Source organism: Poecilia mexicana, unplaced genomic scaffold (assembly GCF_051168715.1).
Source record: "Poecilia mexicana isolate PSO_F unplaced genomic scaffold, ASM5116871v1 scaffold_16, whole genome shotgun sequence".
In the NCBI taxonomy this organism is placed as follows: domain Eukaryota; kingdom Metazoa; phylum Chordata; class Actinopteri; order Cyprinodontiformes; family Poeciliidae; genus Poecilia; species Poecilia mexicana.
Window position 1 is genome coordinate 25,835,800 of NW_028263385.1, and position 24,834 is coordinate 25,860,633.

At 39.8% G+C, this 24,834-nt stretch overlaps 1 protein-coding gene across 1 annotated transcript in view; it reads left to right on the plus strand.

The window, feature by feature from the left end:
- Positions 1-24,834, plus strand: part of znf236 (zinc finger protein 236) — a 55,044-nt gene that overhangs the window by 16,524 nt on the left and 13,686 nt on the right. The window contains exons 10-26 of the mRNA XM_088013568.1: positions 595-867; positions 1,895-2,098; positions 2,204-2,336; positions 4,501-4,761; positions 4,867-5,099; positions 5,752-5,853; positions 9,912-10,054; positions 10,318-10,421; positions 11,197-11,348; positions 11,527-11,703; positions 14,022-14,331; positions 15,750-15,853; positions 16,521-16,958; positions 18,142-18,278; positions 22,101-22,329; positions 22,420-22,611; positions 23,636-23,794. Coding sequence (XP_087869694.1) covers positions 595-867; positions 1,895-2,098; positions 2,204-2,336; positions 4,501-4,761; positions 4,867-5,099; positions 5,752-5,853; positions 9,912-10,054; positions 10,318-10,421; positions 11,197-11,348; positions 11,527-11,703; positions 14,022-14,331; positions 15,750-15,853; positions 16,521-16,958; positions 18,142-18,278; positions 22,101-22,329; positions 22,420-22,611; positions 23,636-23,794 — 3,351 coding nt within the window. The remainder of the gene's footprint in view (positions 1-594; positions 868-1,894; positions 2,099-2,203; positions 2,337-4,500; positions 4,762-4,866; positions 5,100-5,751; positions 5,854-9,911; positions 10,055-10,317; positions 10,422-11,196; positions 11,349-11,526; positions 11,704-14,021; positions 14,332-15,749; positions 15,854-16,520; positions 16,959-18,141; positions 18,279-22,100; positions 22,330-22,419; positions 22,612-23,635; positions 23,795-24,834) is intronic.

A 24,834-nucleotide genomic window follows, 5' to 3' on the forward strand; every position in this document is an offset into this window, starting at 1 on the left:
AAATTGTGAGAGCTACTGTCAGAGGTCTTCAAAGCTTTCATAGCCAAGAATTCATCTCATGTCTGACATGAAACAGCTGGAAATACATGTGTAGTATGGTATTTAGGGTATTTAGTTGTTTTTGTTCTTCCAGGATGTCCTTGGATTTAGCTCCATTAATCTTAACGGGATAAATGACTTGTGGTCTTTTATTAAAGACAAAAAAGAAACCGTACAACCACTAAGGTGTCACACCATTTCATTTTTGCTTACATTTTGTGAAGAAGGACGTTGTGCTCAGTGTCTCCTTCAGATGTTTCCTTCAGTGGGTCTAGGTACAGCGCCATCACTGGTGAGGAGGTAAACAGGTTTTTCAAAGGGTTTGGCTCATTTCACACAGTGTGAAATTAACCGCTGCACCTGAAAATGTAACAAATGTTGAAAGTTTGGCCCCCAATTGAACTGAAACTACAAGCCTATCAGGTGAGAATGCACCCTTAAGATAGTAGACCAGTAAAACAGTGAAAGGTGTGGTTGTAACATGACAAGACGTGGAGCAGTTTGTTTAGCATGAATATCTTTGAAGAGCTGATTCAGTTGTTTGCTCTGCTACAGGCTCGATCAGGGAAGAGGACGGTGTGCGCTGGCACGGCTGCCCTTACTGCGCCAAAGAGTTCAAGAAGCCCAGCGACCTCGTCCGCCACATTCGCATCCACACCCACGAGAAACCCTTCAAGTGCAAACAGTGTTTCAGAGCTTTCGCAGTGAAGAGTACCCTCACAGCTCACATGAAGACACACACAGGCATCAAGGCCTTCGAGTGTCAGTGCTGTCTGAAGCGCTTCTCCACTTCAGGCAGCATGAAAGTGCACATGCGGCTGCACACAGGTGAAGTTGGCGGCCCGCCCCATGGAGTGGTTGCACTGAAAGCCAATGCTAAGGCTTTTATTTAACTGAATACCGTCTAAAGGCCACGTTGTAGATCATATTCAGTTCAAGCATCTGTGGAAACCTCTAGTATGAGTTGATAGAGCCAGGCTTTCAATGTCTGCCTTTGTGTTTGTTCTGTGGTTATTTATGTGCTTCCTTTCAAGTGTTTAATATTTTCTGGTGATGTAAACTATTTCCATTCGTCTCAGCAGACATTTATCAGATTTATTAATTTTTTCAGGGAGTCCGCGCATCATTAAAAAGTCTAAAATTCATGTATCTAAAATTCAGGAATTAAAATGTTTGAAAATCATAAAAAAAAAAAAAAAAAAAAAAAAAAAAGGTAAGTTGGCCTTAAAATATGTTAATCACAGGTTTTATATTTTATGGTGGCAGGACTATTTATATCCTTCATAGTCCTTCATATCCTTGTGGGACTGTTCTGTCATTCAAACGTTTGAGTTCTTCATTGCATTCTGTGACTCAAGGCAATTGACGTTACTGGCAGCTAGCTGCTAATAAACACATGCTAGCTAGCAAATGTGTAATAGTGGCTCTATTAGTAGGAACTTTTGGTTCTGGTTCCTGCAGTGAAAATGGAGGGAGGAGAAAAACTATCTAGCTAGCTAATAAAAAAACTAGTTATAACAAAGTAAGCTAGCTAGTTAGCAACTAGCTTGTTTGCATCTATTATGGTTTAAGTGTAAATCTCATGCAGTTTGACCAGACAACGTTCATCTTCACCATTAAATCACGTGTGTTGCCAACCCATACGATACTATGTTTCTATCATACATTTCTGATGTAATGCAGAACTTAATTTTCATCATAATAGTCTTAAAAAAGGTTTTAGAAAGCTTTAATTTGGACTGGGTGGACCCTGCAGAGACCCTGTGCTTATTATTGTTTTTGTTTCAGGTTAATAACTAGAGTTTGTCTGTGGGTTTTTACGTGACGTGGCTACTTTTGCGCTCCGTGTCCTCAGGCGTACGTCCTTTCCCCTGCCCTCACTGTGACAAGATCTTTCGCACGTCCGGTCACAGGAAGACGCACATTGCGTCACACTTCAAAAGCCTGCAGCAAAAGAAGAACAGATTTCAACGGAAAGCCAACAAAGCCAAAGCTTCCAAGAACATCTTACCTCTGCCCGACATCCCCTTGCAGGAACCCATCCTCATCACGGATTACGGTGCGAACACTTTGTGAATTTTGCTGGTCATAAATGTGTGCATGCTCACCATTGCGCCTTCACGTGGAAGACTTGAAGGTTTTGTGTTTTTGTTTGTTTGACCAGGCCTCGTCCCCTCCCAGAATCCCCGCCTTGCTTTTCAGCAGTTCCTGGAAGTTGTGGGCAACGACAGGCCGTACAAGTGCCAGTACTGCAGCAAGGCTTACAAGAAGTCAAGCCATCTAAAACAACATGTCAGGTATTGTTTTCCTCTTTGAGATTCTCTCAACATTGGCAGGATGATGCCATGAATTCCTGAACAAAACTGGAGGGGGAACCAGCGAGATAGAGCAGAGTGAAATGCGATGGTGGTGGAGGTGATAAATTTGGGTTGAACGGTATGACAGCACCGAGGGAAATGAGAATAAATTGATGTGGAAGGTGGAAACAGAATTGTCTGCTGGTAGGTGGTGGAGGAGCAGATAGGATTTACTTAACGTTTGGTAAAGAAAGTCTCCCCTCTGCTTTTCCCCAAAGAAAAAAAAACCCAAACGTCTTTGAAGTAAACTGGTGATTCTCTTCAATTTTTGTTTTTCTCTTTGTGTGTTCCAACTTCTTGAAATTAGTTTTAACTTAAAGCCTAAACACAGCGCCTTCCAAAAGTATGGATGCCCCGTTGAATTTTCTTTTTGTGTAACTGAGAACTGAAATACAAGCTATGCTTGGTTTTATTTTATTTTTTTTATAAATAAAAATCTTAAAGGGGGCTATTTTGTAAAATCAGCTTTTTTAATAGTTTTATATTATGTTATATTGTTATTCCTTCATCAAAAACATACCTGGAGTGTTGCTTTGATTATTTCATGCATGTTCACATACACAGCTCCTCCAGACTAGCAGCAGCAACAATTAGCAAACACCTGGTGGAACTGAGTCTACTGAGCTTGTCATAGAAACTATTTCTCAGTCCGTCGCTCCTAAGAACGGTTGTGAATGGCATCAGTGGACAAACGTTGCTGTGATGACGTTCTGAAGGCAGTGTCATAGAGAAAGTTTATGATTCTATGTGAAAAATGAAAAAGATATGACAGAAAGACATATCTATATGAAAAAGACCCAGACAAAGGTTTGTTTGGGTTGATTTTTATTTCCTTAGTAAATTAAAGCGTCTTTTAAAAACTCCTTTTTCTATTTACTCAGCGTACATTTCTCTTATATTAACACTTTTTAGAAGATCTGAACCATATAACCGAGACAAAAAAGTAAATTTTTAATTTTTTTTCACAGCTCTGTATTTCTTTGCAAGCTGTGAAAGATGCTAGAAGGATAATGACAAACATTTTTTCCTCTCGTTTCATAAAAAATGTCTCCCCCTGACACAGCAGTTTTTTTTTTTATGTTGTTCCCGTGGCAACATTATCTTGACAACACATCCGCTTTGATTTTAAGCAGAGCTTTTCATTATTCTACAGCTGTCAGTGTTGTGCTGATCTGCTCCCATTTGGGGTTTCCGAGTTTGTATGTGATCATTTTCATCTGATACGAGTCAGATCCTTCTGGAGGAGCTTAGACGTATCCGCAAGAATAAATCCCTGTTTGCCTGGATGCTTGATGGAAGACTTAAAAAAAAAAAAAAAGAAAAAAAAAGAAAAGATTTCTTACATCAGTCGTATCTGTTTCAACTAGAAAAGTGGCTACACAGAAACAAAATAAGAAGAAAAACTGTAGGCTCTTATCAGCTAGAGCCACCCATGTCAAACAATGTTGCTCTGAGCCGAATGGAACTTTGATTAATAATAGTAGATAAAGGCAGATGCTGTTAGTATTTTAAAATGACATATCTCACTCAGTATTATTTGTCCTCTATACCAAATCTAAGTAATTAAGATCAGACATTTTGCCAACAAAGTTCCAGGATGATAACTACATTAAAGTTAATAAATCTCAATGCGATGAATAATTCACAAACTCAATGGCAACTTTATCTTTAATGCACATTTTTAAAAAAATTAAGTTGTCCAGAAGTGTTTCACAAGGCCGACACAAAACTAATGAGCAAGATACCACAGCGAAACATTTTTCAAAAATCTACTCTGTAATGTAGAATGCCTAAAAGCAGGAGTGAATGAACACAAAGTAAAAGTTCTGTTAGGAGAAATGGATTCATGGGGTCTCTACACCAAGAGGCAATTCATTTCGGATCACAGATTAACTGGAAAAATTAATGGAATTTGATTAATGTCAGCCAAGTAGTACATGGTCTTGGGGGAGGCACTGGAGAGCAGTTTGCGCACAACTGATCCGGTTGTTTTCCAACATTTCATCCATTCACAACCTCTGTCTGGCCGAGTCCCACCACCGCGCACCGTGTAATTGGTGTGTGAAACTATAGTTGCGTTGACGTTTTGCTCTGTCTGTCCCAGATCTCACACAGGAGAAAGGCCGTACAAGTGCATCCAGTGCAGTCGAGGTTTCGCCTCCTCCGGAGTCCTCAAAGCTCACATCCGAACGCATTCGGGCCTAAAGGCGTACAAGTGTCTGGTGTGTGACACAACGTTCACCACCAGCGGGAGCCTGCGGCGCCACATGACCACTCACAGCGAACTCCGACCTTACATGTGCCCCTACTGCCAGAAGACGTTCAAGTCGTCACCCAACTGTAGGAAGCACATGAAGACGCACAGGTTTGTGGGTCCTCGCGGGTTTTTTGTTTGTTTGTGTGCAGTGATGTGACCTTTTTGAGGATTAGTGTTGTGCTCTGACTTTCTGCTGTCATGCTGGGAAATCAGGTATGAACTGGCCCAGCAGCTGCAACCACAGTCAGGAGAGGATCCGCTGGGAACAGGCGCCGTTACCCATGACATGCCGGTGGAAATGGAGGCGGAGTCTCTCCAGCAGGCTGCCACTACTGCAGCAGAGCAGCAAGGCATGCTGGGACTGGGCCAGGGAGAAGTTGTGAATGGAGGCCAGCAAGTGACACTCGATGCCCCTTTGGCTGACCAGCCACTAGTTCAAGGCGAAGGTAGCAGCATACGTAAAATGTGTTTTTGGAGAGAGAACAAAGAGATATGAAATAGATAACTACATTTAGACTTGTTCTCTCTTTACTAACAATATCAGTCTATTTAAACTTTCCTCTGTGCAATTGATAGAGATTAGAAAAAATATGTCTCTGAAGTGTTTTAGCATTTCACATGCTTAAGAAGAGTGACTGTTAAAACATGAACTGGTCTCTGACAATAACTTGTAGGGTCATCACTGTCACCCTGAATCAAACGAATCAACTTAACTCATTGGCTATTATTAGACAAGTTTTTCTTTTTCTCATCTCTTTCTGCTTCACTTCCTGCCTGGCTACTAATGAATAAATTGCATTAGTGCAACAAAAATCTTTATTTTTCTTTCTTTTATTTTTTTTTAAAAAACTGGCCGTATACTGAATATGAAAATATATGCAACAATTTACACATTTTCATTTATAAAAAATGTAGAAAATCATGTATTATTTCCAACAGGACTGAGACCCCTCCATGAAGTTTTTCATGGAGTTTAACAATAGAATTCAGTCATATCAACTGCTGTGTCAGCAAATGTTTATAGTCCAATATTTAAAGTGTAAATGTGCCCTGAAATCATTTCCTAACCAAATGTTTTGTGGATCTTTGCTCTTGCAGACTCGTATGTGACCACTCAACATGCTTTGCCGCAGAATATCGGTCAGTTTGAGACACAGACTCTACCTCAGCCTGCCTTTGACCAGCAAAGTCTAACACAAGGTAAAAAAAAAAACAGTCATTCAAGTTGACTCCGCTTTCATCCCGAAGGTTTTAAAATTTTTTAAAATTATTTATTTTACATATTGCGTGCTATAAACTTGAACACCATCAAACATGTGTCTCCACCGACGCACCTCAGTAGATTGAAATACCGTCAAAAAGTCAATTTATTACAATAATTCAGTTCAAAAAGTGAAATTCCTTTACAGATTAATTGCGGTGTGTTATTCTTCAAGCCTTCATTCTGTTATTTTTCATATTTACGACTTACAGTTAATAAAAGTCCAAACATAAGACTAATAAAACAGATTTTTAATACAGAAATGGTTATGTTGATCAACTACCAGCTTGACATTTGTCCAAGAAATGGTTAATGAAACCTTGAACAAGCCAGGTAAGTCTCAAAAGGACATCGCTCAAGAATCGTATCTGTTTAGAGCGCTGACTATAAGCTTATTATTGGAAAGTTAAGTAAAAAATGGGTAGACGTCATACGGTAATGTCAGCATAACAAGCTAATCGTGGTATGAACCGTGGCTACAGTGAGCTTATGTGATTCCTCTCTCCTGACAACCTTTACAGTTACAGATTTTACTTTTTTTTATTTTCAAACATGACTTGGCATCTGCCTACACTGCTGAGTAAATAACTATAATCACTAAACCACACACCTGATTTAATTAGAGTGGAACTGATTTCCTGGCCAGAAAAATTACCTAACATAACATTGATGTTGAAATATTGTTTTTGTAGCGTCACGATTTTTAGGAGAGATGTAGACATAACAATTTCTATAATAAATCTAAATTTTCCACTTTCAACTGGGAAAAGAGAGAAGTAGGAGAGTCTTTCTTCTCCTGCATAACTCAAAGATATATGATTTTCTTCCCACCACATTGTTGCCACCCTCCCTGCCAGCACTTCTTACTCCTGCCCGGTCTGAAAACACAGCTTGTTCTGATGCTACAAACAATTTAACATTCGCTCATCAAACATTTAGCAGATAGGTCCGTCTTTTTCCGTTCTCTCAGGATGTAGTGTGACCTTCACATCTAAGCAGAGCAGATGGGAGATCTAATTGGCTCAAGGAGAAAGACACGCGGACCGGTTTGCCATCAGATTTTGAAGGGCACGCGTCTCGTGTATCTGGATAAGTGGGGCTCGTGAACATCAAACCTTTAGCCTGTGGTGCCACACCGTCAGAGCTGGAGTGCTGTCATGTGCTGTGATTGAAGTGTTGCTATTGATGACATGCAGCCCTCTGGGTCCCTCGTGGAAACCCAGCATTATTTAGTCACTTACTGCAGAATCTCATTTGGTAAGCTGGTTTATATCCCCTGGTTTTATTGGTGCTGGGAGATGATGCAGCATTTGAAATTCACATGTGGCTTCAAAATGAGCAGCTCTTCAAAATGTAACAACCCCCAAAGAGACATGAAAGACCTTTTTTTTTTTTTTTTTTTAAAGCAAACACCTGATTCCTAGAAATAGAAATCTTTCAGTTATAGTAATAAGTAACAAAAATCATTTATTGTCATTTTATATCAAAAATTCATAATAAAACAACATTTTGTATCAGTATTGATAATGTAGCGTCTATGATGTCCACCGTCAAGTAAAAAATAAAATGTAGGATAAGGGGCATTGTTTACGGAGCTCCCACCATTTTTGGAAAACTTGGAACAATAAGATTAAGAAAATGAAATTACTGTATCCTTGGAGGTAAATATGAATTGAACGTGGATAAAAGATGAGAGATAACATCAAATTATTACTTTTTTTTTTTTTTTTTTACTTATTTTTCATTTTTCATTCCTACCTGTTTTTAGGTACAACAATTTACATTGCAATCATAAATAGAAACACTGCCACTAAAATAATCAGTGCAATAATCCAGACCCTAAACTACATGAAAATTAGGACCGATATCACTATCCAAAGTTAATATTGCTGTGGCCAATAGCCGATATTTACAACACTATTTATGTCATATATATATATATATATATATATATATATATATATATATATATATATATATATATATATATATATATATATATATATACAGGTGCTGGTCATAAAATTAGAATATTGTGATAAAGTTCATTATTTTCCATAATGTCATGATAAAAATTAAATTGTCATATATTTTAGATTCATTGCACACCAACTGAAATATTTCAGGTCTTTTATTGTTTTAATTTTGATGATTTTGGCAAACAGCTCATGAAAACCCAAAATCCCTGTCTCAAAAAATTAGAATATTATGAAAAGGTTCTCTGAACGAGCAATAAAAATAATCATCTGAATCAACAAAGTAACTCTAAACACCTGAAAAAGATTCCTGAGGCCTTTAAAAACTCCCAGCCTGGTTCATTACTCAAAACCACAATCATGGGTCAGATTGCTGACCTGACTGCTGTCCAGAAGGCCATCACTGACATCCTCAAGCAAGAGGGTGAGAAACGGAAAGAAATTTCTGAACGAATCGGCTGTTTGCAGAGTGTTATATCAAGGCACCTCAGTGGGAAGTCAGTAGGAAGGAAAAAGTGTGGCAGAAAACGCTACACAACGAGAAGAGGTGACCGGACCCTGAGGAAGATTGTGGAGAAGGGCCGATTCCAGACCTTGGGGGAAGCAGTGGACTGAGTCTGGAGTAGAAACATCCAGAGCCACTGTGCACAGGCGTGTGCAGGAAATGGGCTACAGGTGCCGCATTCCCCAGGTCAAAGGTCAAGCCACTTTTGAACCAGAAACAGCGGCAGAAGCGCCTGACCTGGGCTACAGAGAAGCAGCACTTTGGACCACTGTTGTTCAGTGGTCCAAAGTACTTTTTTCGGATGAAAGCAAACTTTGCATGTCATTCGGAAATCAAAGTGCCAGACTCTGGAGGAAGACTGGGGAGAAGGAAATGCCAAAATGCCAGAAGTCCAGTGTCAAGTACCCACAGTCAGTGATGGTCTGGGTGCCATGTCAGCTGCTGGTGTTGGTCCACTGGGTTTTATCAAGGGCAGGATCAATGCAGCAGCTATCAGAAGATTTTGGAGCACTTCATGCTTCCATCTGCTGAAAAGTTTTATGGAGATGAAAATTTAATTTGGTCTGGAATCGGCCCTTCTCCACAATCTTCCTCAGGGTCCGGTCACCTCTTCTCGTTGTGTAGCGTTTTCTGCCACACTTTTTCCTTCCTACTGACTTCCCACTGAGGTGCCTTGATATAACACTCTGCAAACAGCCAATTCGTTCAGAAATTTCTTTCCGTTTCTCACCCTCTTGCTTGAGGATGTCAGTGATGGCCTTCTGGACAGCAGTCAGGTCAGCAATCTGACCCATGATTGCGGTTTTGAGTAATGAACCAGGCTGGGAGTTTTTAAAGGTCTCAGGAATCTTTTTCAGGTGTTTAGAGTTACTTTGTTGATTCAGATGATTATTTTTATTGCTCGTTCAGAGAACCTTTTCATAATATTCTAATTTTTTGAGACAGGGATTTTGGGTTTTCATGAGCTGTTTGCCAAAATCATCAAAATTAAAACAATAAAAGACCTGAAATATTTCAGTTGGTGTGCAATGAATCTAAAATATATGACAATTTAATTTTTATCATGACATTATGGAAAATAATGAACTTTATCACAATATTCTAATTTTATGACCAGCACCTGTATATGTCCCTACAGTGAAAACATAACTATGCTGTTCCCATTGCCTCAGTTAAATTCAACACAATCCTCCACTATCACTGTCATATGCCCTAATACAAATAAACACAAATAGCAAGAAGATGGAAACACAGTGCATCGTTTTCTATTCAGTATTTTGTTCTATGGAAAGTAACTAAGTTATTTGTGAAAAACTCGCCTGTGTGTTAAGCAGCATTACTTAGGCCTGACATTTGCAAAGTAGCCAATCCAGTAGGAGCAATATTTAATTTCTTCGGTGAAGGCTGGCTGTATCATCAACAGCCGACATAAGGAAGACCGTAGATATTAGCTTCTGTGGTTGTGCTAAGAACACAATTATCCAGGAAATAAACAATCTCTACTTCCCACACCCAGGGTTCACCATACCGGAGCCGAGCTACAACCAGCCCCAGTTCTCCGCTGTCCAGCAGCTGCAGGATTCCAGCACACTGGAGTCCCAGGCTCTGTCTTCCAGCTATCATCCTCCAAACCTGCTCCATGTCCCCAGCTCAGAGGTTGTGAGTACTCAAATTTGTAAAAAACAAAACAAAAAAAACAATCATCTTTTGTGTTTTCAAAAGGTGATATACCCTTTACATTGTTTTGCTTCAGAAACAGTTGAGTAAAGCTAATTTTTTAATCTTAAGTCTCCCAGGAGACTTAAGAATCGATTAAACTGTTTCAAAAAGCATGCAGTGGAATTTTCCCGCAGCAGTGAAATATAATCTGGTATATTTTATAATTGGGTTGTTGATGTGTTGGTTTTTCTTTGCTAATGCAGACAAACGGACTTCTTCAGGAGAGCAGCCAGGCTGATCTCCAGCTGCCTACAGAAGCAGCAGACTACCAGGAAGACGGTGAAGACAACACCAAGAGAGCCTACAGGTTCGTTTCAAGGATCACGAGGAAATCCAAAAAGTTGATGATTCCAAATATCTGGGTGTTGTGTTAAATTTCCAACTCAAATTTGAAGCTTTGGGGAAATTTCTGAAACTGTAAAATCAACATTTAACTGTTTGTGTCTAATAAGATCATGTTTCTCTGCATATAGTAAATTATGTTTGCATGGTGTAATTTTGTCATAACTTGATGATCCCATAAAATTAGGCCTGACCATTCCATAGGCTTGAAAAGATACTTGAATAGGAATCAAAGCTGTGGAACCGGGCATGACATTGACTCGGTTTGCTTATTTTTCCTGACTGTAAAAAAAAAAAAAAAATCTCTCGATTTTACAATGTAGATTTAAATTTAGGAAAGTCTTATTACTGTTTAAATTTCTTTTTCACAGTGAATAAAATGAATAAAACATGAGAGAGACAGAAATCAGCGGATCTGATGTGTGAATAGCCTTGAATAGAAGAAACCTTCGAAAACAAAGAGCTATTGCCTCTGCAGTTTTCATTCTCACTTGTTCAATAGTTGCTCATTGTTCCAATAACTGGCTCCCTTCTTGCAAACATTTATTTCGGCTACAAAACAAACAAGAAACAAAGGCTTTGTTTTACCAGCCGGCTCCTCTGGAGACGGGAGATAATTCCTCCTGGCTGAATCCATCTTAAAATTACATCCCCGAACACTCTGTTCTCAACCATTTTGCATTAAGACGACCTGAAATGATAAATAAATCTTCCTAAACCTGACCCTCGCCTGTCTTCAGATGCAGCTGGTGCTCCAAAGCTTTCAAAAAGTCGAGCCATCTGAAGCAACACATCCGATCCCACACAGGGGAGAAACCGTACGCATGTCACCTCTGCGGACGAGGTTTTGTTTCGGCTGGAGTGCTGAAGTCCCATCTCAACACACACACAGGTGAGCTTTCTTTTCAGAGGTGGGAAAACGTTCTGAATCGTTTCTGTATCGAACAGAGAGTTCTAAAATCCCTCAATGTTGTCCGGAACCGCATCAGAGGAAATCTGCTTTCTAATTTAGGTTTCAAATACTTAGAAAACTTCAGACACTCAGCTTTGCTCTCACCTCTGCCTTACAGGGATGAAGCCGTATAAGTGTGACGTTTGTGAAGCTTCTTTCACTACTAATGGAAGTCTGAGTCGGCACGCGTTTATCCACAGCAAGTCATTCAAATGCTCCATGTGTAACGAGTGCTTCCGCACCAGTCTGTTTTGTAAAAAGCATATGAAGAAGGAGCACGGTGTGGAGGAAAAAGGTAAGGACGTCGACACCATATCTGGATTTCTCAGCACTTTATATGATTTTTGTCGTTACAATTTCTCACATGATGCTCCTTCTCAGTGATTTAGATTCATTTTCATGGGTTTTTTCACTTTTTTACATTTCGTTGTGTTACAGAGAAGAATATTATTATAGGATTTTATGTACTAGTGGAACATATGGACATAAGGCTAAAAATGTTATATCATTTATTAAATATAGATAACAGAGGGCTGGGACTTTAATGCATTCACGCAAATTCATTCCATAGATTTTTAATTGTTTAAAACTTTGCCGGAATTAATACGTTTGCGGCCGGAACCTTTGTATTTGCACGTTTCTGATACGCCTGTAAATTTTACTCACAAGTGACAACCGAGAACAACAGCGATGGACACCAAAGCCGCTTCTCTTGGCACACTAGATGGAAAAAAAAAACGATCTAATGGCACAATAGTCTTCTAAAGTCTACTGCGTGAAAGTTCTGCTAAAAGGAGTTAAATTGTCACCAAAGCTAATGAAGCCTAAAATAGCATCTCAGCACTAAACATGTTGCACAGACAATCCGAACGCTAATGTCATCGTCGACAGTCAACACTTCTAAAGAAATACTTTTTCAAAGGGGTCACATGAATGATCAGGGGTTCCTGAAAAACCTGGATGCTGAATGAACCTGATGATTGAATAACCTGATCAAAACCAATGAATACCTTGGTTGCGGTTGGCATATGTTCAGTATGTTCGGCTAGGATATTCCTTTAGAAGTGGTGTAAGGTAAATCATCAGTAAACAGAGTTGTTCAGCAAATGTCAGGATAAATTATTGGAGTACTTTAGAAAAATAAACATCACCATGAGACCAATCAGCATGTAAGGCAGGTCAGCAATACATACAGCTCTGCTCCTGAGTTGACAGCCAGAGTCAGTTTTCTATGTTTTATAAAATCCAAAGACGTGTCAACAAGATTACAACAGTTGGTCTAGTAGCCCATTATCAATCTCAGTTGCTTTGGTGCATTTCTCGAATCAACCTCGACATTTGCAAAGCATCCCTCGAAACAATTCATGCAGACAGCAGAGCAGCATGGATTACCTGCAAAAGCTGGTCTCTTTCTCAAAATCCTTACTTCTTCTCTCAAAAGTAAATATTTGTCCACGAACATCTCAGTGCATCAGAATGATAAGCCTTTGTTTCACTGAATACAGATCAGGCAATGAAAATAATAAGTCATGCTGTCAATATAGCAGGGTAGTCTGAAGGGATGTTCCGATATGATCTAAGGGTAAAGTTTTAATGACAAGTACTGTAAATTGTGTTTGTGGGAGATTAATGGCAAGAGACTGGACAAAATTCACATTTTACTGTAATTTGTTCACATACCTCGTCAATGTGACACAGAAAGGAAAAGACAGCACTAAGAAAAACATAAGACAATCTCCTTATGGACAACTGTTCATGCAGTGCTGTAAGAATTACAGTGCAGTTTTCCTTTACTTCCCATTTTCATGCAGAGGGGAAAACAAGATCTTCAATAAAGTAAAGGTTGGGGAGCAGGATGAGAGGAACTCCATGAGAATCTTTTTGTGGGTCACAAACTTATGCTTAAATGTTGTGGAGGTCCAGACCATTCAATGAAGACCCGTAACGCCACAAGCAGTTGAAAATGTTGGACATTCAAAAGCAAAAGTAAATGCTTTTGAACATCAGAAACAAGAAACTGCGTTCTCAATGTGCGCAAGGGGACACAATCATTTGAAGACTGAACAAGTGGTTTTGAGAATTACAAATCTGTTCTAAGAAATACTGAGAAAATCCGTAAGACTGCGTGGACTTTTCTGAGAAATGCACTGAGGGAATTATGCTCTCTGCGTGGCTCAGTGTGTGAGTCCACATCAGGTGTTTAAGCTTCAGCTGTGCGAGGTGTCAGACAAATGACCAAGACTGTCCTCCAGTGTAGGCAGCTGCACTGTGAGATAACACCCAACCTGACCACGTCACTCTGTCTTGACCCGTAGAAAAAAGTACCGGTGTGTCTGAAACTGTGGGATTGATAAACTTGATACTTGGAGTCATATTTGCAGCTACTTTTAACCCTTTTCATGCGGTTCTCAGCGGAGTCTGTTTGCCAGTCAACTTATTTAAGTTCAGCTCACGTGATTAAAGAGCTTCACATTGATGCTGCGCTCCATCCGTCTCTCATTTATTCTTTTTTTTGTGTTGTTCTGCACTGAAAAGAAACAAAGGTAAAATCTTGAAGTAAAGGGTAGGCATGTTCAAACTTCAGGTTGCGCTGACAGTTCGCTTGTCTGCCAGTTGTAGATCTCGAGCCTCAAGACGGGGATGACGACGACGATGACGATGACGATGACGACGGAGATCAAAAAACATCCAAAAGGAGGAGTTTGGAGATCATCACTTTCACCGAGGAGCAGGCAGCCGAGCTGGCCAAGGATCCCGGAGAGGAGGCCTCCGTGTCAGAGCGGATCCTCGCCCAGTCGGCGGCCGAGAGGGATCGCATCAGCGAGATCAAGGACAAAGCGGTGGAGCTGGAAACTGAACCCAAGTTTGCCAACTGCTGCAGTTACTGCCCCAAGAGCTTCAAGAAGCCCAGCGACCTCGTCAGGTAAAGGTCACACCTCTGTTTCTGGTCATTTTCCTGTCAAGTCAGAAGGACGGAAGCTTTTCTGGTCTTTCCAATGCTGCAGTGTAAAACTTATAAACCCTCAATCAAATTTAAGATATAAATAGCTTGAGAATTCCAGCAACCGCATCGATTGGGAGAAAGATGGATCCATCTCAGAGATGGACAGGTTTTGGTGTGAAATGTGAGTCTTGACCCCAAAACAGAAAGCAAAAGACCTTATCAAGATGCTCGCTGAAATTGCTAGCATCATTAGCCCCGTGGAAGCAAGCAGTGTTACTGATGCTAGCTAAAAGACTCCAATAGAAAGAAACTCTCTCTGCAAAAGCACAACATAGTTTGCACATGTACTCAGGAATAAATGCCACATCTTTTGGAGGCATTTCAGGCTGAATAAGTACAACTAAAATGAAAATGTTTGGTCATAACAAGCAGTTATGTTCAAAGGAAAAACATTAAACCCAACTGTCAGGTAAAGGATTGGCAGCTTCGTGATGCGTCGGTGTTTTGCTTCAGGAGGGACGGGTGCGCTTCAGGAAATAACGTCGTATGGAAATATTGAAGCATCAGTCTGGAATTTAAGCTGGAACATCAGCTTGAGTTTTCCAAATGAGCAACAATCAGCTCCATACATCCAAATTAGTTACATACAGGTTTAGGGAGAAGGTCAAAGTCCATCACAAAGTCTTGACCTCAATCTGGAATAAGCTGTGGACATGGCCAAAAAGAGGTTACAAGGTCTACCAAGTCCTTTTAAGAGAAATCACCTCTTTGAAATAAACCTCCTTTAAAGCTGATCAGCAGCTGTTTTGTTAAACTAGCATTTATTTATATGAATAAACAAACTAAATGGAATAAATTGTACCTCTACAACAAACTGTTGTTATCAGAGTTATTGTTACTGTTATTGTTTTGCAAAGATACCATCTAACGGTTATCTTTTACTTACTGTCACACCAGGGGATTTTTTGTTCTGTTTATTTTTTTCAAAGATTTTTTAGCTCTCTTTGATCAGTCGAGCTACTCTACCAATTATAGTTTTATAAGATGTCTCTCAGCAATTTTAGAAGTGGGTAAATAATCTTTAGTGCCACATTTTCTCTTTATCGCAAAATGTTTTGGTGCTAAAATGAAAAACTTTAAACTCCTGTTTCATGTTTTTGGACAAATCCCAAATTCCTCTGTCAAGCCTTCAGGCCGTTTTCCTTTTGAAAATGCTACAGTGAGCCGTATTTCTCCCTATATTTTAATATGACCCAGAGACTTAGCAGTAACTTTTTTCTTGTTTTTCATACCTGCTCTTTTTTTTTATATCTCTTTTTCTGTTTTCACAAATGTGAAACGTATCTGTCAGTGAGTTATTCTGCATGTGACTTTTCACAATCTGCTTTCCTATTTAGACACATCAGGATCCACACAGGTGAAAGACCTTACAAGTGTGACGAATGTGGGAAGAGTTTTACGGTGAAATCAACCCTCGACTGCCATGTGAAAACACACACAGGTAAAACACCAGTGTGGTGTACGAAGCAGGGGAACAATGCATTAAAAACAATGAGACATAATTATCCAGCATCGTTACATTGAAGCTGATTCTAGCCAGTCCTGAATTATCTTTAAAAACCGCAAATAGTAACAGAATGTTTTTTACTATGCCACACATAAATTTAAAAAAAATGCAAGTGTGTTATTTAAATAACCAACAATTTCTTGGTGCATCTCTAAAAGGCTTTTTACAGCTACAGAATAGCTTCACCAGTGACATTGTGAAAAATATATATTTTATTTTAAAAGAGTTGTTTTCAATGAAAGAAACGGCCCTGACTATCACAATGTGTTTTACTCACACTGTAATGTTAATCAATAGCTGAAGTTTGGCATTAATAGAAGGTGTATAACTTCATCCTTTGGGCAGTACTTGGTGTTTGGATTGAATTGGATTGGATTTAAAATTGAAATCAAAAGCAGAAATCCATCAAAGTGCTGAAGCTCTTGTCATCAGCAGACTCCCAAAACAAAGGTTGTTCTTGTAATTTTCAAGTTGTAAAATATTTTCAACTTTTACAGAAGGTGAGCTGCACAAAGGAGAAATGAAGTCTTTTCACAGACGTTTGATTTCAAAGAAGCAAACTCGATTTTGAGCAGCGATTTGATTTGCCTTATTTTTGCAGGTCAGAAACTGTTCAGCTGTCACATGTGCAACACCTCCTTCTCCACAAAGGGCAGCCTGAAGGTGCACATGCGCCTCCACACGGGCTCCAAGCCCTTCAAGTGTCCCTTCTGTGAACTGCGCTTCAGGACCTCGGGCCACCGCAAAACCCACATCCAGTGCCACTTCCGGCCCAACAGCGACAGCCGCAAATCCAAGCGCTCCTCCGCCGGCCACTCCAGACACAGCCAGGACTCAGGGACCGGGCAGACCGGGGCCTCCGGTCAGAGCCAGCAACCGGCGGCTTCAGAGCCGCTCCAGCCTGTGGGTCTGCTGCAGGCGCCCAGCTCTGACCCCAGCATCTACCTTCCGACCAGTCAGGTTTTGAGCGGGCAGTTCGACCAGAACCTGCTGCAGCCGGGCCTCGTAAGCCAGGCCATCCTGCCAGCCTCTATGTCAGGTGGGTGTTGTTGATGACAACTGAACAATGAAAGGCATTTTGTTGAAGGAAAATGGTTTGCAGAGCAGATATAAAGCACTTAATGTGGAATTTGTTACAAAGAATTGATTTTATCCACTTAAGCGTAGCATCTCAGCTCAGGGCGACATGTTGCATTATCCTGAAGAGTCACTTTTACATCACTACTCTGTGATATGCGGCTCATAATTAATGCTCTAAAGGCAGCGTGTGAACACACAAATCTTACCAAGTATTTCTGGTCTGATTTATAGTACACTTGAAAAACGAAAAAACTAATTTGCAAGTAACTTTTCAGCAAAATATAGAGGTTTGTTTTTAAGTCAATTATTCCTTAATATTGATTTACAAAAAAGATTTATTCCACATATAACACATCTTTGCCATATTATAAATGGACAAAATCTTTCAGTGGAACTAGTCCTTTTAATATTGATGTTGAGGAATTATTAACTTAAAACAGAGCTTCTATATCTTGATAAAAACTTGGAAGTTAGTTTTGTCTTAAATTAGCGCCATACTTAAAAAATAATAGTTCCACTAGCAGATTTTATTTCACTTATAACAAAACAATTCTGCCAGTGCAACAATGTTTGTTTTAGTCAATATTAAGGAATTATCGACTCAAACAAACTCCTAAATATTGACAAAAAGTTACTTGTAAGTCATGTTTGTCATTTTTGTCTTATTTGAATTGTAATAAGTTATTTGCACTAGAAACTGGACCAAAACTACTTGGTAAGGTTTTGTGTTTTTGCAGTGTAGGTGAAATCCTGAAAAAGACCATCACCATCATCATCTCTGTGTTGGTGGGACGTTTTATGGCAGCATCTGTGCTGTTACTCAGACCATATGATTCATGTCACGGCTTAACAAGTCAAACCCAGGAGGACGAAGCTGTTTTACCACCAAGCGCCACTTTCTTTGCCTTATCTCTTCAATTCACAGCACAGCTTTTGAATCTTTCCAGCCTAAATCTAATCAGAGAGCCTTCAAAGATCCCTTGTTATGTCTGTCCTCAGCTTAGATGCATTTCTGATCAAGCGAAAGCTCTTTGGATTGAAAGGAAAGCTTGAAGTCTGACATAACAGGCTTTCACAGTCTCAAGGAGGAACACTGTAAACCATTACAGCCTTGTAAAGTTGTGCCTGCGTACGTGTTTCAGCTGCGGGAGACCTCACCGTTTCCCTCCCGGACGGCCTGACCACGCTGGACGGCATCCACCTCCAGCTGACCCCGGCCAGCCTGGTGTGCCCCAACGTGCAGATTTCTGGCATCGACACGAGCAACATCACACTCCAGGTGACTCATCTCCCCGTGAAACCGCATGTGCTGTCCCACAGACCTACAGCGGGCAAACAAATGTTGCTCAGCAGCAATTTATTTTGTAGCTTCTGTGTAGAAAATAGGTTTTGTTTTGAAAAGTCTGGCTCTTCTACTGTGATTTTCATTATTTATGTTGGGTTTTTTTTTTGTGACAAGCGCATCATAAGAGTTTTGTTCAGTCAGTTTAGGAAAGTGATTAAAGTTTCTTTTTATTTACAGAATAAATACAGAATACACATCAGGAATGGGATCCATTCAGATTTATACACTGCAGGAAATTAGTATTTTTTACATTGATTCGCCTCAATGATAGTTGGGGAAATAAAAACCTCATGTACTAAATAGAAAGGATTTTTGAGACTGTGGATCATGGGGTTAGAGGTCACGACCGTCCTAAAATCCAATGACAGCATTTGTAGCAAAAAATACTTCTAACATCAACGTGTGAAAAGCTCAGCTGTTTCTGCTTAACTTGACATCAGTACAGCTTTGGGCTAATCTGCTGATTCTGTTTTGGATAAACCGATTAATATTTGCATGGCAAAAAGGTGCTTAATAGGAGATTTTTATGTATTTATTTGCAGAATTTGAACAGGTTGGAGCTAGACCTGCCACTTGAGTTCTGAGTAGAACATATTTATAGACACAGGTTTTTTTATTTTTTTATTTTAAATGCAAAATGTATATATTTTTTGTACAGTTATGACTTAATTAATGGTTTATTGATTTTTTGGGGGGGCTTCCTTTGAGTCTGTACACTCCAATTGATTGCTACACCAGTTGATGATTATTTCAACAATCTCGATTAATCTGATTCATCGTTTCAGCTCGAAAAATATATTTAAAAAAATGTCCTGTTTTGTGTGTGGTAGTTTAATGTATTGCATAAAACTTTCATTTTCTTTTACATTTAGTTAGCAAATTACATAATTTTTTATATATATATTATTTAATGTACCAGTTCTACATAATGTGTAGAAGAATGTAAAGCATCCCTCTTTACATTCTCACATTATCATCTGTAGAGCCTTTGAGGACACCGTCACTCAGAACGAGTTCAGGTTCGGCATCTCGCCGTCTGACTCTGATTATGTGTCATATCGGGGGGATTAGATCCCACCTTCAGCGATTCTGTGGATGTCGTAAAAGCAGCGAAACTGAGAAAATCAAGGATGGTGTTCACATTGCTGCCCCCCACGCAGGCGGCAAATGAGATTTTGTGCGAGAGACGTTGGTGCCAAATGTTTTACTCTTGAGGTTACGAGACATTTAGACACGAGCAAAGTTTTCATAATATGCCTCTAAATGCCACAATATGCCTACATGTGGGGGACATAAGACGATAAGGCAGACAAATAAAAGAGAGCAGACAGGAGGGACGTGTTTGTGAATGAATACGAGACTCGAGCAAACACGTCGGAAAAGTAAACTTTTTAGCTGCGTTCACCGGTTTAAAAGTGGAAACTTTGTCTCAAGACGGAAATAGGGACTCACCGATTCACTTTATTCACTTCTGATACCAATACAGATATCTGAGGTTTCGGCTGATACCGATCCGATACCGAAAAACAGAACCGGATTCACCTAAAAGGTTTCCTTTTTTTAAACACATAAAGTTTCAAATGTATTTGCTAAAGCCGCACCAGTAGAGCTGCACACTTAAATGCACCAACAGCTTCACAAGTTTTGGTCAAACATGTAAAAACAGATTTAAACTGTCCAGTCAGTGCAACAAGGAGGATAACAGCCAATGCAGAATAAATAAAGAATCTGAAACGGACAAAAACAGCAGGTTGACTACCTTGTTCAAATATGTAAAGAAAACCTTGAACAAACGATTCAGAAAGGAATTCTGGATATAATGTAAAATAAGTAATAGAGCATGACATCGCTCAGAGCACAAAGCATAGAATTAGACTGAATAGATTTTCCTTTATAGATCGGGCACGTTGTCACCAAAACCTGAGCTATCATTTTTTTTCTTTTTCAATATCAGGACAGATACAGATATTAATATATCGGGTCGATGGATCTCTACCTGGAAACAGACTCAAGATTGAAATCAAGAAAACTTTATTCACTTTGTTTTATGTTGTAATTCCAGCGAACGATCGTCTAATGCTTTGGTTTTTGAGACTGGTTTGTTTTGAGGCGGTGGTCATTCACCACCGTCTCATGCGACGGCGCCTTTCTGTTTCTCTAAAATAAAGCCTGTTCAGAAAGCAGGTAAAATACTGATTTCTGCAAACAGTTTAAAACATCTAAACCTACTACTGGATGTTTTCACAAGTAGGAAAGAAGATTTGCTTCACAGTGAAGATGTGAACCAGAAGCTTTACCCAAACAGATACTTAAAGTGTAAATACTTAATAAAAACAACTTCATACATACTCATGTTTTTTTTTTTTTAAGTTGTTGGCTTAGTCGTCTCAAATCACTTAAAACTTTCTTGGAGTTGTGACCTTTCAGGATGCTCTCTCACGTTATCGCTCGCTATTTCCTGTTATCGTAACCGACGTTGCGTAGCTTTTTATAGCTGCTTACAAATAATAGAAATTCTACATTGCAATATGTTTGCTTCTTTCTAAAGGGTGTTTTTTTAAAAAAAAACATATTATTCTCAATCCTCTCAAAAATCATTTAGCCTATTAAGAGTCCTAACGTAGCTTGGTGCGTCACAACCCCTTCCTGTACTTTATCTCCATTCAAAGGAGACAAAAAGCGCTGCGGTTTGTGGCCGCGTCATTGACGTAATTTTTGTTGATTCTTCACTTAGAATTCAAATGCTAAAAAAGACCATTAGGGATGACTCATTTCGAGCTCGAAATACACATTTTTAAAGCCGTGCACAAGAGGAGCAAGGTTATGCGTCTGACTGTCTCCGGCTGTTGTTAAAATCTAAAAAAAAAAAAAAAAAAGGGAGAAAACCTGAAAAAAGAAACATGTGTTCACGCTTTATTTACACACCCTGCAGCTGCATCGAACACTGCAGGTTACTGTTAATAGAACGTTCTATTTCCGATGTGTGATTTGTTTCTGGATATAAAACCCCCCAACTCTTAAGCTACATGTCACTTGTAGCTGTTATTCTTTGAAGACTCGCAGCTGTGAGTCTTCAAAGAATATATTCAGTGGCTTTGAAGGACAAAGCGCTTGGCTTTGATGGAAAAAGGCCTTGAGATTTAATTTTTTAGCTGTCTCAGATATTTGCTGATTTAATAAAACTGTCCCTGAATTGCAGCTTCTACAGAACAGGGGATGAAGACAAAGACTGTGTGTGATGACATGTTGCTATGGCACAACAGCGGGTCCGAGCATCAACTATCTGGATGGTTAAAGTTCATGCATATTTTCTGCTGTATGGACCAAATCTGGATTAAAATGTAGCAATTGTATAATAATATCTTAATTTTGTCACAGTTCAGAAGGTGATCAGAGTCAAAAAATGAGGCAGCAAAACGCCTATTACAAACTTCAATGTATTTTTACTCACATTTTTTGTAATGAGCGGGAAAGTTAATATAGATAAATTCTGATTAACTCTATCAATGACTGTTAAAACTTGTATATGTTGTTTTCCAGATGCTTAAAGGTGCTAAAGAATAACCCCAGAAACAAAAACATAACATTACTTAATTTTTTACAGAAATTAATCTTTTAGTGCTGAGAGCAACAGAAACAGGAACATTTCAAATCAAACTTTATGGGAAATTGCGAAATCGAAGTAGAATTTGAAAGGATGCGAAGGCTGCAGCAGCTGTTGCCCCCGGTAACGTGAGGTGCTGGTTTCCCACGCAGATCGACCCCGCCCTCCTCCAGCAGACCTTACAGCAGGGCCTGCTCTCTCAACCCCTGAGCGTCGACACCAGCCTGGTCTCTCACTCCGCCAACCAGCTCATGTCGACCTCCGACCCCTCGGTGTCTGCCAACGTCGTCATCCACCCTCTGACCAGCCTGTCCATGCAGCCGCCCACCATCTCCTCCCCCCAGGTCTCTATGGCCGGACTGCCTGAGCAGGACGTCACGGGTAAAAACTAGTAAAAAAAAAACAACTAAAAAAATCTAATGGTATGTCGTTTTCTTTCTTGAGCTGAGTGACAATCTGTGCTTCGCGTAGGCCCCCAGGACCTGAACCACGTCATGAGCAACGCTGGGCTCGTGGCGGGAAGCAACAGCAGCCAGGAGATCACTCTGACCATCAACAACTCCAGCCTCACGCAGGCTCTCGCTCAGGTCCAGGCTCAGGCCTCGGCGGCCGGTTCCAGTGCCGCGCCGGGAAACCCTCAGGAGATCACGCTCACCATATCAGGTATGAGCCGTCAGCTGTGGGGTCGCTGGAGTTCTCACAAGCTGGTTCTGCTCCAGACAAAAATAATAAGCAAGCCTTGACTAAAAGAAAAAAAAAATCCCATAAGGAGTTTTTTTTTTCTTCATTTCCTTTCTCAGCCAAAACACACTGGTGGGAAATGAGAGGACAAACCTCAGTCTTGTCTTTTCAATGGTCTTTGCTTCCCAGAATTGAATAAAAAGCAGCAGAAATGGAGTTTTGAGCTGTTTTTTTTCGCTCCTTCTCTAGTCATCTTTGATGTCCTTCACTGGCTTTCTCTTACCTGGAGGTATAAATCTTCTGTCAATGAAGTGAAAACATCTGTCTCCTGTCTCTACTCTCTCTTTGTGAAGATAGAATCTCCTTGAATGAGATGAATCATATCCTGTGGGCACTATTGAGCGTCTCTTATTCAGCCGTCTGATTTATTTTTGAGTGATTCTAATCTTTCAAACTAAGAATGTTTCATCTTCATCCTTTTTGCCGAGTGTTTCCTTTAATTTTCTCTAAAGAAGAGTTTAGAGAAAATTCTGTTTTCTGATTAGTCTGAACTATTGCTAAGAATAATGACTAAATACAAAACATCTTCCATTTTCTCTTTTTTTTGCACAGTGCATGTTTTTCCTGTGTTTTTGAAAATCATTTGAAATAGGCTTGTTTAAGACGTCACTCATATAAAAAGAAGTGCAGTTTGTATCACTAAACTCCACACAGAAACTGGATTTAATCACATTTTCAAATGAACTGATATTTGAAGATACTTTTTTGGAACAATCAACGGAGCAAATGGTAAAATCAGCGTTTCCGATCCGGTCCAGCAGGATGAAGCTGAAGGCCGCAGGGCAAGAAACAAAGTGTTGCCCCACCGTCTGGAATAAATATATTTACATGAAATGCTTTTAAATTGGACCTGGGCTTGCATGCAGAACAAACACCAAAACTGTCTTTATTCCGAATTATAAAGCAGTAATTTGTAATGGCTGTATTTTCCCAAATGCCTTGGCAGGTCAAGATCTGCTCCCCCAGCATGGCAGCTCCAACGGCGCAGAGCTAAACGGCACCATCAGGCTGGCCTCGCCACTCAGCAGCCAACCCACCAGCGCAACGATGACCATCACCAACGACCACCTTCTACCTCAGAGCCCAGCCAACACCGGGATGGCAGGTAAGATCTTTTTAATAATAATAATAATAAAAACTTTAGAGTACATTTCAAACTTTGTGCGAGGATATTCTTTGAGCAGTGCCACCTTATGAGAGATTCGATTCCCTCCAGATACGTTTTGAACAATCAGCATATACAATTCAGAGGAAAATATGAGTTACAGCAGCACTTGGTTAAAGTGTTTTTGAATTTGAATTAAACTGAATAAACTCAACGTTCAGGTATTGGAATGTGTGCAACTGAGTTCTATATTTGCATGTATAAATGTGATATTTTTCTGTAAAGGGCCTCAACACAACTTTTTATTTATTTTTTTATTATTTCAAGCTGAATTGACGGCTTTAATTAAATTTGAAAAGAAAATATAAAGTGGTGGCACTTGAAGTTCTACAGACATGAGTGTGAAGGGAGGAAGTAAAGGTTTTACGGGCTTTGCTGTACGGGAAATTGATTGAGATTGCCGCCTTACATTTGCCTGATTTGCTTGTCACCTAAAGATGTAATCAAATTTCTATGCTAATATCTCCCTTTTATCAATTACCTTCCTCTCTCAGCTCAAGTGGGGGAAAAAAAAAAATCTTCCCACAGACACTCAGAGTATCTCGTCTTTTGTTGATTAGACGGAAGCCGTGTTATCGCTCTGTATGCAAATACGGTTCTGGCAGCTCTGTGACCGGGGAGCGGTTCTGTGCCAGGCTTATTTATTCAGTTCAAATCACAGTGGAAAAATGACAGGGGCTCCTCTGACCAGAGCAATTTAGCACCTTTTGGTTAGAGACAAAAGCAGCAGAAGAGCCTGAATTATTGACAGGCTGGGGACATAAGAGCAAAATGGGCAGACATTTTCTGTCATTACAAAAAAAAAATAAAAAAAAAATAACAACAACAAAAAAAAAAACATGTTACCGCACAACATGTCAATCGCTCGGCCCACATTGTTGATCACATTTTGGAAATTTTGCAGTTTAACATGGAGGATTATGTTTGAAACCCTTCTGGTTGCATAAGCTGTTATCTATAATGGCCAAGTCAAGCAAAAG